General features: G+C 38.7%; 2 protein-coding genes across 7 annotated transcripts; both read left to right on the top strand.

Annotated features, from left to right (window-relative positions):
• LOC124870176 (zinc finger protein 45-like) lies at window positions 1–3,835 on the top strand. The gene is made up of 2 exons (XM_047368695.1): window positions 1–530; window positions 1,950–3,835. The coding sequence occupies exons 1-2, from the start codon at window positions 258–260 to the stop codon at window positions 3,054–3,056; spliced, it is 1,380 nt and encodes a 459-aa protein (XP_047224651.1). The 5' UTR covers window positions 1–257; the 3' UTR covers window positions 3,057–3,835.
• Window positions 3,836–6,117: 2,282 nt separating this feature from the next.
• On the top strand, window positions 6,118–14,811 carry LOC124869370 (zinc finger protein 91-like). Of its 6 annotated transcripts, none has more exons than XM_047367158.1 (6): window positions 6,118–6,574; window positions 9,012–9,123; window positions 9,221–9,323; window positions 9,461–9,710; window positions 10,341–11,252; window positions 12,998–14,811. In XM_047367158.1, the coding sequence occupies exons 1-6, from the start codon at window positions 6,317–6,319 to the stop codon at window positions 13,115–13,117; spliced, it is 1,755 nt and encodes a 584-aa protein (XP_047223114.1). In that variant the 5' UTR covers window positions 6,118–6,316; the 3' UTR covers window positions 13,118–14,811. The 6 variants fall into 6 exon arrangements, with proteins under 6 accessions (XP_047223114.1, XP_047223115.1, XP_047223111.1 ...); XM_047367159.1 differs by lacking the exon at window positions 12,998–14,811 and adding an exon at window positions 11,740–12,008 and having other exon boundaries at window positions 6,119–6,574; XM_047367156.1 differs by lacking the exon at window positions 12,998–14,811 and adding an exon at window positions 7,658–7,964 and having other exon boundaries at window positions 6,440–6,574; window positions 10,341–12,008.
• The last annotated feature ends 1,630 nt before the right edge of the window (window positions 14,812–16,441 follow it).

The following is a 16,441-nucleotide window of genomic DNA, read 5'->3' as shown; positions in this document are numbered from 1 at the left end:
TATTCAGTGGATGCGCCGTTATTAAACTGGACATTACCTGTGTAACAAACGTTCATACCGGTGCACGCCTGATAACAAACCATTCGTACCCTCTCACGACACTCCGCCCATCCGGCTTCCACTCAAACTAAAACAGCTAGCTAAATTAGCTCAGCGCTTCTGTTGGAAAAATGCTGTATCCTACCATAACGCCGCTTTTATTATTAATTTTTAAGGAGGCTGTTTAAGAGTCAGAGGAAACCAAACGTACATCCGGGATGTGCTCAGTTGCTGGATGTGATTCATCGCGTCGCAGTGCGCAGCGTTTCAAGTTACCAGAAGACCCGGAGGAGAGGCTGGAATGGGTCATGTTTATAGCTAAAGTCAATAAGCAGCGTTTTAAAGAGTCATCGTGGACTGATATCTCTGTTTGTAGTGAACATTTTACAGAAGACGGTCTTATTAATGTTGCTGACAGAGTTCAGCTGAAGCCCGGTGCTGTTCCATCACTGTTTTTAAATGTGGGAGCAGAGGAGAGCTCGGGTTCGGAAGTAAGTGCTCCCCTCACACCTCCTGGTGTCTCTTCCTTTGCATTTATCTCCGACTTTGCAATATTTTCAGCATTATGATTAACATTGTGTTTGTAAAACAGGTCATGAATAAAATAGTAGCTTGAGATTTGACATTCAAAAGAATATAAAAAAAAAAGCGTTTTGATCTTAAAGACGACAAAGGCACAACTGATGGTTGAAATAATCTTAGCTTTTCTCATCATCGATGCCTTTGGAATCACTGCAGTAACATGGAGGCTCCTTTCCTTATCATCTGAACGACTTGATTACTTCTGGGATGTTTCTGAGAAAAAACGTCACAAAATTAAATCCCCACAACACTTTTGTCTGGCCTGCCTTTGATGCTCTTTTCTTTGCGAGTTATTTTAGACTCTTTTCTGAGAAACTAATCTTATTTGACTGCAAATTATACTGGAAAGTATACAGTATCCTACAGCATCCAACGTGATTGTTGCCCAGTAACACAAAACCTATAAGCCCTAAACAAAACTTGTAGAAATGATCCATGAACTGCTTTTTTTTTTTTTTTTTTTTTTAAGAATCCAGTGAATCAGCAAACTGCAAATATAGAGGCAGGTTGTTAAACTGTACAGAAAGCCAGCGTAATTCATATAAAACCCGAGTTTTATGAGCTTGTTTGTTAGAACGTGTTAACAATCTGTCCCCAGCATTCAGAATGGCTTGTGAATAACTTGTAAGTGAAGCTATTGTCTAGTCTAGTAAATGAGGCATCACCGTGGTCAGTGGTCCAATGCATAAACTGTTTTGTTTTTTTTGGCGGTGGATTTCACACATGAATCCAGAGTCGAGTTTCGATCAAAATTTACTCCCAGGTCAAGAAGGATGCAGCTGTTTTATTGTTTCTGTGTTTTTTGTTTTTTTATTTCCTGAAATTTCATGAACAGTAATCAAAAGCTAGCCAGTCTTTTCGATCAGTGTAGATAACCACATCACCAGCATAAAAATTGTTGGAGATACCATGAGAAAAAACTAAATAATACCTGGTAAATGAAGTATATCAAATGGAAAAAAAAAAAAAAAAAGACTTTTACCTTTGGGAACCCCACAGGTTCAAGATGCTGTCACAGAAGAGTAAACATTAGCTTTTACAGAGAAACCACAATGCTTGAAATAGGTGAAAAACCAGTCCAACACAGATAATGTGACATATATCCTGTCCGATTCTTTTGGATCAAATACAGGAGTCGACAGTATAAGTGGCTGTACTGATGTCAAGGAGCACAAATACAGAACAATTCTTAGTTTTTGTTGCTATCAAAGCAGAATATATACATTTAAGGCCTTTTTTTTCAGAATGTTTAAGAACTCCTTTGGTGTTTCACTATTCTGCTATAAAATAGATTAAACCTTTACCAGTCATACTTGTTCTCGCCACAGGCTGCAACAGAAGATGAAACCTCCAGCAGCATCACAGAGGTTCCTGAGTCTGTTGCCGTCATTGAATCAGTGGAATCAAGTGATCCGGGTGAAATGGATTCGGACGAGGACTGGAAGCCAGCGCAGGATGTTTTCCCAGTGAAATTATTTCCTGCAAAACAAAACGATGACTCTGTAGATCCTTTCGATTTCTGTGATTTCCTTTCACTTACCCCCATTCACAGCCAACTCTGCACAGACTGTGGAAGGTTCTTCGATAGACGAAAACCTCACACATGTGAGCACAAAATGAAGCCCTATTCCTGTTATATTTGTGGAAAAAGATGTGTCAATGAGGTGGCTCTGAATTTTCATAGCAGAATCCACAATGAGAACTATGAGTTTCGTTGCAAATTCTGCTACGTTACGTTCAAGCTAAAGGCAGGCAAATTCGCACATGAGCAGATCCATATAACCCAAGGGAAACCGTACAAATGTCCGGACTGTTCGGAGACGTTTGCCACAAACAAGGAGCGCAGAATCCACCTGGAAGATCACAGAGGAACGATAGAGTTGAAATGTCGCTTCTGTGGCCTTGAGTTTTTCCGTGCTCCTTCCATTCAGAGACATTTATTGGTCCATACTGGAGCAAAACCATACAAGTGTTCAGTGTGCCAGCGTGGCTTCAACCAGTCAAATCATTTGAAGTCCCACATGCGCCTGCACACAGGGGAGAGGCCTTACAAGTGCCAGCACTGCGACAAATGTTTCAACCACAATGTGAGCTTGAAGAACCACATCCAGCGTTACCACCCTGCACATTCTGGACCAGAACAGCAGAAAGACACCGAAGGCAACCAGAAAAGTGGTACTAATATTTCCCAACCTAATGGGTTCAGGAAAAGTACAGAACAGGATCTTGACAGTGAAGAGGAGGAACAGGACACAGATGATGATGATGATGATGATGATGATGCAGAGATCACAGATGATGAGACACAGATGGAGAGATTTTATAGACCTAAAACTCAAAGGGGCACAGGTAGACCAAGAGGAAGGCCTAAAAACTTTGAACCAAACACGGTGAAGGCTAGAAAATTAAATGGGAATAGGCAAAAGAAAAAATAATTCTCCTTTGAAGAGAATGAGGATGAATGTTTTGACATAAGTTTTCAGAAAGTGTATTTTTATATTATGTAAATTATGAAACTGCCTATAACTGGGTTTACATGTGAAGAGAAATGTATTATTTGATTTGAGACTATTTAATTATCGACTTACGTAGTGTGCCAAGTGTTTCGACTGTATTAAGTACATGATAAACATTTATGTCAAATATATTATTCAAAGCTAATATTAAACTCCTAATTTACTTTTCTGTTGTACATTTTAAGTACAAAATCTTCATAACATTATCATGCATTATGATGGTTGAGGTTCACCTGCCAGAATAAAAATAAAACAGACTCTCTACCTTTAGCTACCTATGTTGAAGTACATTTGAATTTCTTCAGCAGGAGGTTTAGAAAAACATTTAATAGTTTCATCTCTGACACAACCAGAACAAAGATCATGACTGCCTGTTATCTGTTGAAAAAGAAGAGGCATCTGCAGAAGATCTCTGTTATTGTTCTACAGCTTAGAACAGGTCAGCTCACAAAGATTTTTATTTCATTGTCTAACCATCCTGCTATGTATCTCTTGTTTTTTTCTAGAATGTTTCATTCACTATTTTGAGATTTATCTTGGGCCATTCTTCTCAAAAGTCTCCACACCCTTGTTAAAATGCCAGGTTTTTGTGATGTAAAAGGATAATCAGATAAGAAACAAAATAATCTGAGGGGGAAGACTGTAAAAGACAAAAAAAATTAGGACTATAATAAATTAACAGATTAATTGAAATGAAAGTAGATCTCGAGGCTTTTGATTTCTTACTTCTTCTGAGTGTGAGTGGTGCATGCTTGACAACCAATCATTGGAACCCAGCCGTGACGCTCCGCCAATTCAGACAAGGCTAACGGAAAGTTAAATTAGCTCAGTGTTCAAAAATGTAATCCCTGTTCCTATATTGATTTTAATATAAATGTTTAAAGAGGAAATGCAGATGTTAGAAGGAAGGAAACTGAAACCCAGGGATGTGCTCTGTTGCTGGATGTCGTCGCCTCGTGGAGAGGGTCACGTTTATATCGAAGCCAATAGGCGGCGATTTAAAGCATCCAGGACTGATATTTTGGTTTGTAGTGAATACTTTACAGATGGCGGTCTTGTCCAGCTAATGCCTGGTGCTGTCCCGTCACTGTTTAAATACAGGGGCTGAGAATAGGTCTAAATGGGACGCCAAAGTTTCTGTTACTGTACAGGAAGAAGTGAATATTTAAAAAGAAGAAAAAAAAAAACTTGAGAATAAAATGTATTTCTTGGTGTTGATTTCTAATTTTTGAAGCGCTTGTGATGCTGGAGTTATTTCAGTCAAAGTAATTTTGTATACAACATACAGGGAAAAGAAACAAAAAATAAAACATAAATGGGATTTAATAATTTAGTCAGAACAATCCTAAAAACCCATGAAAACTATCAATACTAAATAATTCTGTATACACCAAGAGATACAATCTGAAGCTGTTTGTGTTTATTTATAGAGCATGTTTCAAGCACGAGGGCAGCACAAAGTGATTTATATAAGATAACAGGAGATAGTCAAAATCCAACAGCAGCACTGACACATGTTTGAGCCAAACAAGATGCACAGGGATGTGCAGGAATAAGGAAAACTTAATTTTGTTAAGGATAATGAGGGGACACTGGTGAAGACAAGTGAAGATAAGACTGGTAAAAATAACGTTACAAATAAAAGACAAAAACTATTAATAAATAAATAAAAATAAAATAGAAGTTAACTAAAATCTTTTTTTTTTTCTTTTAATTTCTGACAATTAATAGTAATAAACACAAGAAATCTAAAACAACAGTCTCCAACAGAAAGAAACCAAAAAATCTATTAAAAAGAAAACAAAATCGTGTTCGAATGGGAGCAGGAAGGAGCACAGGATTATCTAGTCCTGTTATTTCACCTGCATTATCCTAACATAACAGTGACACAAAAGTAAGTATATCTGCTATGTTCATAGTCATCTCAGCGTATAACTATATATTCACACTATGAATGTTCATAATCAGCATAGTATGGCAAAGCACCCCAAAATAGCCTCAAATCATCCCTGCATTTCACAGCTTTTACACTAAAAAACTAAATTATAATCTGTTTATTGTCAAGGGAAGATTTAAATATTCTCAGATTAACAAGCCCTAGGAGTTGAAAAACCTAACAATTTTGGCCATATCAAATGCAATAAAGCCAATAATATAACAACTTGCCAAAAATGTATGTTTTTGAGCCAGTCACAAATGATATTTTCCCAGTAACATGTTTTCACGGTATTGCCATTGTATTAAAAATAATTTTAAAAATCATGTGAAAATGTAATAGCTGCATATAATACATAAATAGGACTGCGTTTCTTGGAAATAAAACTTTGTGGGCAGCATTTGTGCATTTTTCTTGCCAGAAAAGGTAGAGAACCAGTTCAGTAAGGTGAGCTGAGCCAAATGATTCGGATCTTGAAAACAGAGCCGGTGTTACGTCGATTCGCGTTTCCCCATCAGATACGGTTTCCCCAGCGTCTCCTCGCCGCTCACGCGGCAAAAAAGGCGCGTGCTTGCGTCGCAGGAGATCTACGGACACCGTGAAAGCTCAAACAACGTGTTTCGACGAAGCTGTCCCACTTTTTTGCAACTGTGCTCTCAGATACCTTTCCCCCTGTATTAAACAGGGAAACGGTATATCTATCTATCTATCTATCTATCTATCTATCTATCTATCTATCTATCTATCTATCTATCTATCTATCTATCTATCTATCTATCTATCTATCTATCTATCTATCTATCTATCTATCTATCTATCTATCTATCTATCTATCTATCTATCTATCTATCTATCTATCTATCTATCTATCTATCTATCTATCTATCTATCTATCTATCTATCTATCTATCTATCTATCTATCTATCTATCTATCTATCTATCTATCTATCAACACGTTGTTTGAGCTTTCACGGTGTCCGTAGATCTCCTGCGGCGCAAGCACGGCGCGCTGGTTACGAGCGCTGAACAAGCACGCGCCTTTTTTTCCGCATGCGCGGCGAGGAGACGCTGGTGGAAACGCGAATCGACGTAACACCTGCATTCCCTGCCACGCAACCCCGCCCCTCCAAGCTCCACCGTTGCTGTAGCATCACTGGTTAGCTTTGAGCTATTTTGTGCTGTCGGTGGTTGGAACAGGGCTCACAGACCTTATGTGCAGTGGTAACCGAACCTAAATCCAGGATGTGCTCCGTCGTCACATGTGATTCATGGCGTCGCAGAGCGCAACGCTTCATTCTACCAGAAGACCCAGAGAAGAGACTGGAGTGGGTCCAGTTTCTCTTTGAGGTCAATGGTCAGAGACTTAAAGAATCGTCGTGGACTGATATCACCGTTTGCAGTGAACACTTCACACGCAACAGTTTCCTCACAGCAGCTGGCACGGCCTTGCTCAAGTTTGATGCTGTCCCATCAGTGTATCAACCTGACGAACCCAAACAGGTGAGATTCCATGAAGTTGGTCCATAAACATCTGAAGTTTGATCTGTAGATGCTATTTTTCCAGCCTCATTTGTTTGCAATGTTTTTACCGCTCGTGGTAAAGTATAGATGGATGCAAAGCGTGTGTATATATATATATATATATATATATATATGTATGTATGTTCTTTCTTGTGTCATGCAGGCTCCAAAAACATGGTGAACATTGTTGATTTCGTGTTACTATAAAAGATCACTCTTTATTTGTGTGCAGTTAAAACCAGATAGTTACATAAAGTGTACAAAAAGACACACAACCATCATTTCTCCTTGTCTGACATCACATCAGACTACACTTTTCATATTTTAGGTCACTTATTACCAAAACGTTCTTACATGCATTTCCTTCATATTTATTAGAACTACCTTTTAAACTGTGGCGCGGGTTCGGTCAGCTATCTTGGGTGTCTTTCAGTTCAGCTTCTCACTGCTGGAATTTTGGCCCTTTCCTCCTGACAGAACTGCTTTCACACACCTTTTCATTATGTAGATTCATTACACATAGTGAAATATTCCAAGCCTTTATTTCCTGGAGTTCTGATGATTATGGCTTACAGAAAATCAAAACCCCAAATTTTGTGTCTTGGAAAATTAGAGTATTACATAAGATCAATTAAAAAAAGGATACTCTAAACAGAGAGTACAGGATTCTGAGAAGTATGTCCATTTTTCTATTCACTCAATACTTGGTTGGGCCTCCTCTTGCATGAATTACTGCATCAATGCGGCGTGGCATGGAGGCAATAAGCCTGTGGCACCACATAGGTGTAATGGAAGCCCAGATTGCTTTGATGGCGGTTTTCAGGTCATCTGCAATGTTGGGTCTGGTATCTCTCATTATCCTCTTGACAATACCCCAAAGATTCTCTCTGTGGTTCATTCAGTTCAGGCTAGTTTGCTAGCCAAACAGGCAAAGTAACACCATGGTCATTGAATCAGCTTTTGGCAGTGTGGGCCGGTGCCAAGACCTGCTGGAAAAATAAAATTTGTATCTCCATAAAGTTTGTCAGCAGAAGCAATCACAAAGTGCTCATTTCCTGGCAGATGGCTGCATTTAACGTTGACGTCAGAAAACAGTGGACCAACACCAGCAGAGACCCAAATCATCACTGACTGAGGAAACTTCAAGCAACTTGTTACTGGTTCACCTTTAACTACCACACTTTTTCTTTCCACTCAACTTTCTATGAATAAGCTTGGATACAGAACTCTGTGAACAATAACTGTCTTCTGGACATCCATCAAGTCAGCAATCTTCCCCATGATTGTGTAACCTACTGACCCAGACTGAGAGACCGTTTTGAGGCACAGGAAACTTTTGCAGATGTTTTGAGTTAACTAGCTGATTATGGTGAGTTTCCAAAATTTGATTTTTTCACTTTATGTTAATTTTCTGAGACACTGAATTTCAGGTTTCCATTATCTGTAAGCTATACTCATCAAAATAAAGAAATAAAGGCTAGAAATATTTCACTCTTATGTGTAATGAATCTATATAATATGAGTTTCACTTTCGGAGATGACTGGCAAAAATATTGAACTTTTTCACGATATTCTAGTTTTTTAAAATGTGCCTGTACTTCACTGTTCAGATGGTGTTCTTAGGTTTTCCCTCCAATCGTAACAAAGATCACTAGGGCCAAACACTTTAATTTTAGTTCCTCAGCCTTCAGGATATGTCTCCATAAATAAATATATGTGTCTCTGAGTGCATTGGCGAACTGTAATTTGACTTTAATGTTGCATTTGGAGTAATGGCTTCTTCCTTTGAGTGGCCTTTCAGCCCATGGCGGTACAGGACTCGTTTTACTGTAGATATGACAACGTCTTACCAGCTTCAGTTAACATTTTCACTCAGTATTTTTTTTTTTGTTTTGTTACGGGGGTAGTCATTTTGCATAAAAAGATGTTAATCTCTGGGATACAGATTTTTCCATAATGTCACACAAGGAAGCAGTGTGCTTGAGTTGTCTTAAAATATATCCACAAATATGCTTCCATTTAGCTCACATAATCAGATCAGAAGCTTATGAAGCCTGAACATCATAATCATGAAATTCTCAACTTGTTTAAAGTTAGAGCAATCTTAACGTATGTAATCTTGTAAATTTGAAGCGGGTCCCAATTCTGATTGTCCTAATGAACATGCTTAGTCCCATTTTAAACAATACCAATTTATATTTTCTTTGTTTTAATTCTACACATGAAATTGCTAAAAAAATGTCTTCCAGGATCTATAGAAGAGGTAATGAATTTGAATCAAAAAATGAAAGAGAGTGTGCATCAAAGGTTATTGCCGAATCTGCAGAGACGTGTGTTGCTTTAAGTGGTTTTCAGGTATTCTTTATACTTTTGCTGCTACCACCTTTACTGTTTTTTGTTTGTTTGTTTGTTTTAGGACACTATTCTATCCAAAGATACTGCTTGTAAACATGACCAGCTTAAATCATGCCATAGTCCAACTCCAGGATCTTCAGAATTAAACAAAGAGGAGTACTCCACTTTAATAAGTGCGAAAACCTTGAGGTGTTAAACATTTAACAAAAAACCCCACCTGCTTTGCCTTGAATGTTTTCATTTATGTTTGTAATGAATTTTATTTTGCAGGCGTCCCTGCAAGCCCAGCCTCAAGCGAGGTTTCTGAATCTTCAGTGTCTGATTATTGTAAGATGCTGCACAAAATTGAAAACCTTGACGTTATCAAGGAAAAGTGAGTTTCACTCTGGCTGTTTTCAGTCATTCTCTTACAATGCATTACAAATGATCTATTGAACATGTTATGCTTTGCACAAGTTTAGAGTTTTAAAAGCTGCATCTCCAAAAGTCTGATGTAAATGCCTTTCTCAGAGTCAACCTGCTTCAGATGAATAAGAGGTATGCTGTGAGTGAAAGGCAACTCCTCCAACTGTTCAGTGTTAAGTGCCCTCTGTGTCAATCTAAAGTAAAAACGGAGAAGGTGGTCCGCGGAGTGCTCTTAGTCCTGAACCAGCAGTGCCTGCAGTGTGACTACAGTAAACAATGGAAAAATCTGAACAACAAAAGCATCACTGAAGCTTCAGATGATCATCAGACAGAATGCATGGAAATATCTTTAGAGGTAGGTTCCAAAAGACGTATTTTTGTCTTTCTAAAATTGGTTTCTTTTCAACTTATCTTACATTTCTTAGCTTTTTTTTAATGCTACTTTTATTTGTATAAGAAGAATATGTCGTAATTTAGCTTTATATTTGAAACAACTAGTACGTATTTGTTCTTTACCTAAAGAGATTTATTAAATTCTGATTTCAGGTAAAATGTATATATATAATTGACAGATAAGCTAAAACATTATTGTTACAATAAAATAAAACAAACGACCAGTTGGCAATCAAGCGTTCTGCCACAGTCTCCCATATCATTGTCTACCTTCTATAAAAATGCTTAATGACACCGCTACTATAGCCAATATCTGTTGGACATGTTTTACTGTCACTGCCACTATTGCTACCAGTGGTGACCAATATCAAATGTGTTACATTTTTTTTGTTTTTGTCAATCTTGGTTAATGAGAATAAAAGGCTTCTTTAAACATTGACCCTGTATCTTCTGGACACTCTTCACTGTCCTTTACCTTCTTCACATCCTTGTGTGGTTGAGAAACAATCGTTGATCTTAAATTTGGTACAGACTTTATTGAGTTTCAAACTTGAAATTAAGACCCTCTTTTGTTGTGTGTTGTGCTTGACAGACTGTATCTACAGATGGGAAGACAGTAGGGATCACTGATATTGTCCAAAGTGTTGACGAGGAGATCGATCGCACGGAGGAAACGGATGAATCCAGTGATCTGGATGAGGTGGGGGATTCAGACGACAACTGGGAGCCAGAGGACGAGCCTTTTAGTTTGAAATCTGAGGAAGAAAGTTCTTGTGAAGAAGCCAGTGAGGTTGCTCTTCTTAAACACCGGGAGCTCTGCACAGATTGTGGGATGTTTTTTGAAATACAAAAGCCTCACACGTGTGAGTATAAAATTAAGCCTTTCCCTTGTAACATCTGTGGGAAGAGGTGTGTCAGTGAGCACGCTTTAACCGTTCACAGCAGAGTACACAATATAAACTATCAGCATCCTTGCAAATACTGCCATGTTGGGTTCAAGACTAAAATGGACAAAATCACTCACGAGCAGACCCACTTAACTCAGAAGAGCCCTTATAAATGTTCCGACTGTTCTGAGACGTTTGCCACACACAAGGAGCGCAAAGACCACTTTGAAAGTCACACAGAGCAAAGGCAGCTGAAATGTCCCATTTGTGGGATCAAATTCTTTTCGGCTTTGGCTCTCCAGAGACACTCGATGGTGCATACTGGAGAAAAACCGTTCAAATGTTCGGTGTGCCAGCGAGGCTTCAACCAGTCCGGCCATCTGAAGTCCCACATGCGTCTGCACACGGGGGAGAGGCCTTACAAGTGTCAGCACTGCAATAAATGCTTTAATCACAACGTGAGCTTGAAGAGTCACGTCCAGCGTTGCCACACGGCATCTGGGCATCAACAGAAGTCAGCAAGACGGAGGGGATGCGTCGATGGAGACCCTCTGGATGATGGAGGCACGGACCCGAGGATTGGCAATGTAGATGAGGATCAGGCTGCAGTAAAGGAGGTGAGCATTAAGAGAAGTAAATTTAAAAAGAAAACGACAGGTAGACCAATTGGGAGGCCTAAAAAAAACCTCACGGGCACAGTGATTAAAGACGAGAAAGGGCCAGGCCAAGGTATAAACACCAAGACAGCGAAAGTAAGAAAGCGGAAGCCCAGGAGGAGGAAGTTTAGCAGTGAAGAAAGTGAGGAGGAGATGAGCAAAAGTGAGGAATCCTTTGACTTCAAGGAGGAGGATCAGCAGCAGCAGAATGAAAAGGAGAAATCGAGGCAGAAAGCAAAGGACTCAGAGTTTGAACCAACAGAAATTAAGAAAAGGAGGGTAAGCAACAATGTCTGTAAGAACTCAAGAAGCCCCAGAGGAAGACAAAGGAAAAAATCTGTTGAGGAAATCTAAAGAAGACTGAGTTAAGCCCAAATGTTTTCATACGCCTCACAGATTTTGATTTGAAGTAAACTTTCAATTTTAACAGCATTTTTCTTCTGACTAGAATTAACATTAACACTTTGGAGTGGCCCAGCCAAAGTCCTGACTTCAGTCCCTCTGTGGAGGGAGCTAAAGATTAGGGTGATGGCAAGACGGCCTTCCAGCCTTTAAAGACTTGGAGCTCATCACCAAAAGTAAATCCTCAAAATACCAGTGGAAACTTACAAACATCAATAATAAGAAGCTTTTGATTGGTATAGTGGCCAGATTATTGAGAAGGATTTAAATATTTTTGTCATGCCAGTTCTTTAAAATAAAGTGGAATAAAAAATATATTTTTTTCAAAACTGCTTCTTTTACATAGTTTTGAGAGATGTCAGTCTTATTTCCTATCAAAGACAAACTTCTTGGATGGATGAAAATGATGTTAAAGCTACAACTAGCAGGGGTCTGAGTTATATTGGGATTCTCGCTTGATGATTTAGTTGAATAAAAGAACACAGCTTGAAAAACACATTATTACTACCAAAGCTTGGTATTGTATGGGGTGTTTTTTTTTATTTATTAGAAGTGCTGATCTCACATTTTAACAGCATAAATGCAAGACAGTTGGAGAAGCAATAAAAGGGTGGTAGAACAACATAACCTTAGTATTTAAGTCTCAGAGTGAGACCGTCTTCTGGCTAATTTAGCTCCTGTACAACTGTTTTTGTTGTGAAAACCAAAACATTTGCCTTGAGGAACCCCACATTGTAATAAACCAGGCAGAAGACCCGACGTTTCAGCCAGACACAGAGGACGTTTTAAACTTTAACACACTGTTCTAACTGGTTGGTGCAGATTTCCTACTTTTGTAGGATGTTTGGAATAGACCATATGTGGATACATACCCACCATAGGGTTGTTTTGTGTCTGCTTTGACAAACGATGATTAAACGTAGTTCTTCTATTTTCTTTTAATTTTTTACTTTCAAGAAAACATGGTTAGCTGACTTCAATGTATACAATCAATAATATCTTCCAGCGTAAAGTTGCTAAGCTATTTTATTTTATTTTATTTTTGTTTGCTTAGGGATCGTAATTTGTCATATTTTATAAACGTTAAATGGTCCAAATGGACATCATAATGAAAACGGTATAATACTAAGTTTTCAGCTAATAATATAGAACCAATTTATATGTGAGATTTGAGCTTTTTATCTTCATAATTCATGGAAACACCTACAATAAAAAAAAAAAAAAAAAAAAACCTGATATACAGTGGAGAAAGTAGTTGGAGATGAAATTGTTTATAGACTTCTTCCTCTGTTCTTTGTTTCCAGAACCATTGTAGCTCTCCAGAGATCAATGTTGGTTGCATCTGTCCCACACAGTGTGTTGAAGATCACAGGAACATCAGATATGTGATGCTACATGTGAAAAAAAAATCTTCTTTAGTTTGATCCCAGATTCACAGGTTGTTTCTCGGTTCAGCACTGGATTAATGGCATTTTTTAATGGAATCAGAATGGATGAGTGCACTCCCTGTGCAACTCTTTGATTTAGTAACTTGTCTGAAATAATCTGCTGTACAAACTGAGAACACATTAATCCTCGATTGGCATCGATGTCATTGTTTGTTTCAACGTCTGTGTGAAGAGATAAATCCAGATATATCAGAGTGACGCTGATGAAGAAACTAATCCCTCAGATGACGGTGAAGATGGGATGAGTTAACGTGGGGAATGACAGTTTGTGATGGCTGAGGTAAGCAAAGAAAAATGAAAGCAAATGGGTATAGTTTTCTTTTCAATGGTCCATGGTTAAAAGCTGCACAGAGTATGGATGTCCTTTTACCAGTGTGTCTAACTACCGGCAAATGAAAAAGCTGCACCATTGTGCAAAGTCTGTGAAAAAAAATATTGGTTACACAAGATCCCAAGAGAGACCTGTATATGTACTTGTACTTTAAGTTACACATGCAAGTTTGATTTCAATGCCTCATAGAGCTTTATCCATTGCAGTAATGTTATAGGGTTGGATTTCCAAAATGGAGGCTTGCTCAGACGTCTTTCTGACATTGCTTTTTGCCTCTAAAGGTAAAATGTCACTAACAGTTATTATATTTAGACCACAGTTTTTGGACAATGTATCATTAAACATGGAAGGTGTGGACAGAGGGGGAAGACATGCAGCAAAGGTCAATAGGCCAGGAGTCAAACCCGTGACTGCCTGCATCGAGGACCCATACAAACATGGGTCGTGCGTTTTACCCCTGCTGCGCCCAAATGTTAACAGATTTGAGCATTAAACTATCTTAAACTAATATGATTAGATCACCCAAAAGAGCTGAAAATTATGATGGAAGGTCTCATTAGACATATTTTTCATCAAAAAGGTTTTTTCCTCTGCTTCATTGACAACCAAAGTAGCCTTACAAGTTTTCAGTCATATTTTTTCAGTCATCCTAGTCATTTTAATAATGAAATTAAACAGAAATTGTCAAGTTATTTTATGTTGGTTTACAAGGTGCACTTCTTAAACAGACACAGTGTAACAAATGCATCATATTCCAGACCAAGAACAGAGACATTTGTTGTTTTTCTCGAGGTGGCAAGGGCAAAAATTCATTTATACTTCAAAAGAACTCAAGTGCAGAACTCTTGGGCCCTCATAGCTTTCTCCCACCGCCACATTTGTATATAATACCGTAGTTGTGGACACCACACAAGAAAAAAAAAGTTCTGCCCAGAATGTGTCAACAACAAGCTCCAACAACAGAATGTCATTTTGTTTTTGCAGCTCTGGGAGAGACAACCAGTTTCCATATTCTTGTAGAGTATGCTGGTCTTTGGACATCTATTTGGGTTTCTACGCATAAATCTGTTCACTTACTTTTTGAAAAATCCGAACATACCTGTGCAGCGTGGCAACATTTGAATTTCATGGGTTGGAATTTAATGATGGACAAAATCTCCAGTGCTCTGTTGAGACTTGAAATCATACAAACGCAAATGTGACGATAGAAGCAAATAATCTTACATGCATCTGCCCACTGGAGAGGCCTTACAGATATCAGCACTGTGACAAATGAATCTATATCAATTTATTACCACAAACCACAGTTTAGATGTAAATTAAAGGACGTTTAGAGGGCTATTTATTCAGGAGATCCCTATGTTATTATGGGCTTAAAGTGAGGAGGAAAAAGATAAAAGCTCTATACGGTAGAAAGATTAACAAATAGCTCGTGCCCCAAGAACCCTAACCCTTACATTCCAGCAGGTGGTGCAAAACATTGCGGTTGAAACATTAAAATGTCAAAATAAGAGGCTCCATCAATGAGAAATGTGAGGAGGAACAGTCAAGAAGTCAGTCACATTTTGAGCAGAGTCACTACACTATAGAGGAGTCCAGATCTTAACTCATTTAATCCTCCGATGAATCCCCGAAGATTACACATAAATTTCCTTTTACTGTTTTCATCTTTTCTAATCTAATATGATTGTTTTTATTCTTTTAACTGCTGAATAGACCAAAGACTCCAACTGCAAACAGCATAACTTAGAATTACTTGTAAAAGTCAATATTTTCTCAAAATGAGCAGGAAGTTAATATCAGAAGAAATTTGCTTGAGCTAATGCGCTGCTAGCTCTCATGAAAAAGGCAAATCCTTGTGATTGTTTAACTGCACACATTCTAACGCTGGAATTAGATATGACCAACATTAAACAGAGCCAGCCTTCTTTATCAGCTTCTTGAGTAACTTGCCTTGATACCTTGACAGAGGACTGCAGATGAAACTGCACTCACCACAACATACATATAGAAGCTCTGCAACGTTAAGGAAATACAGTTTTCTATAGAGAATTTAAGTACACCCTTTCATCAAACTTTTTGACAGGTGGGTGGGACTTCCGGTGAGGGTGGGATTTCCGGTTGGCGCCATGTGGTTGCCATGTGGGCAGGAGGTCACGTGGTCAAGCAGGTGGTGTGTCCAAGGGGGTGTAACAGTGGATGCTGATTGCTTGTCGTCATTAGGGGCGATACCTTAAATGAGTCAATTAAAACACAGGGGTGTGTTTGTTATAAATAGAACAAGACAAATATGGTATTATCGGAAACTGTTTGGCATCAGCACCAATTAAAAATAGAGGGGGTGTGTTTGTAAGCATCGTTAAACCATGAATAACCCAATGAAAACAATAGGGCGTGCTTTAGTGTTTACTTTAAATACAGAGATAAAACTCTGCACTTTACATGCAGCATTCGTTGGAAAAAGAACACCCGTTCAACAATGGCTAGAGTTAAGAGAGTTTATTGTCAAGCGGAGGAGAAACGCAACGCGTGCCAAGATGATGATGATGAACAAGCAACTGCATCATATACTTCCTCAACGGAGATACCTATCGGAATTCCCGTCATGACATACTCTACCGATGATGAGGATCCAACATCAACTTCAACAACCATGGTTGAAAATCGGACCTCGAGTCGGCCAAGAGGTATGTCAGTTCTGTGCGAAACCCCAGTGACCGTCTACCAGTATTCATCCCGTGAATTGAATGCTCCTAAGAAATCAACATACTACATCTGCATGGTACAAAGACCCCCGTTCGACACTCTGCAGGAAGAATGGTCTTTGGAGCCATATGGCCTGGTTGGCAGCTGGGGTTATATTTTCATGTATGAAATAGGAGAGCTTTGCCTGTATCAATTGGATCAAGATGAGGTATTTAATGGATCACTGGCTCTGTGTACACTCACCCACAGCGACTGGGCTGTGT

The sequence above is a fragment of the Girardinichthys multiradiatus genome, chromosome 6 (genome assembly GCF_021462225.1).
Source record: "Girardinichthys multiradiatus isolate DD_20200921_A chromosome 6, DD_fGirMul_XY1, whole genome shotgun sequence".
Lineage (NCBI taxonomy): Eukaryota > Metazoa > Chordata > Actinopteri > Cyprinodontiformes > Goodeidae > Girardinichthys > Girardinichthys multiradiatus.
Note: the sequence above shows the minus strand (reverse complement) of the source record. Positions and strands in the feature narration are given on the sequence as shown.

Bases quoted from the DNA above. Each gene is read 5' to 3' on its own strand.
- LOC124869370 (XM_047367155.1), top strand. From the start codon at position 6,317: ATGTGCTCCGTCGTCACATGTGATTCATGGCGTCGCAGAGCGCAACGC. The intron at 6,575-9,011 runs GTGAGATTCCAT...TGTTTGTTTTAG, and splicing joins AACCTGACGAACCCAAACAG to GACACTATTCTATCCAAAGA. The intron at 9,324-9,460 runs GTGAGTTTCACT...TGCCTTTCTCAG, and splicing joins CTTGACGTTATCAAGGAAAA to AGTCAACCTGCTTCAGATGA.
- LOC124870176 (XM_047368695.1), top strand. From the start codon at position 258: ATGTGCTCAGTTGCTGGATGTGATTCATCGCGTCGCAGTGCGCAGCGT. The intron at 531-1,949 runs GTAAGTGCTCCC...TTCTCGCCACAG, and splicing joins AGGAGAGCTCGGGTTCGGAA to GCTGCAACAGAAGATGAAAC.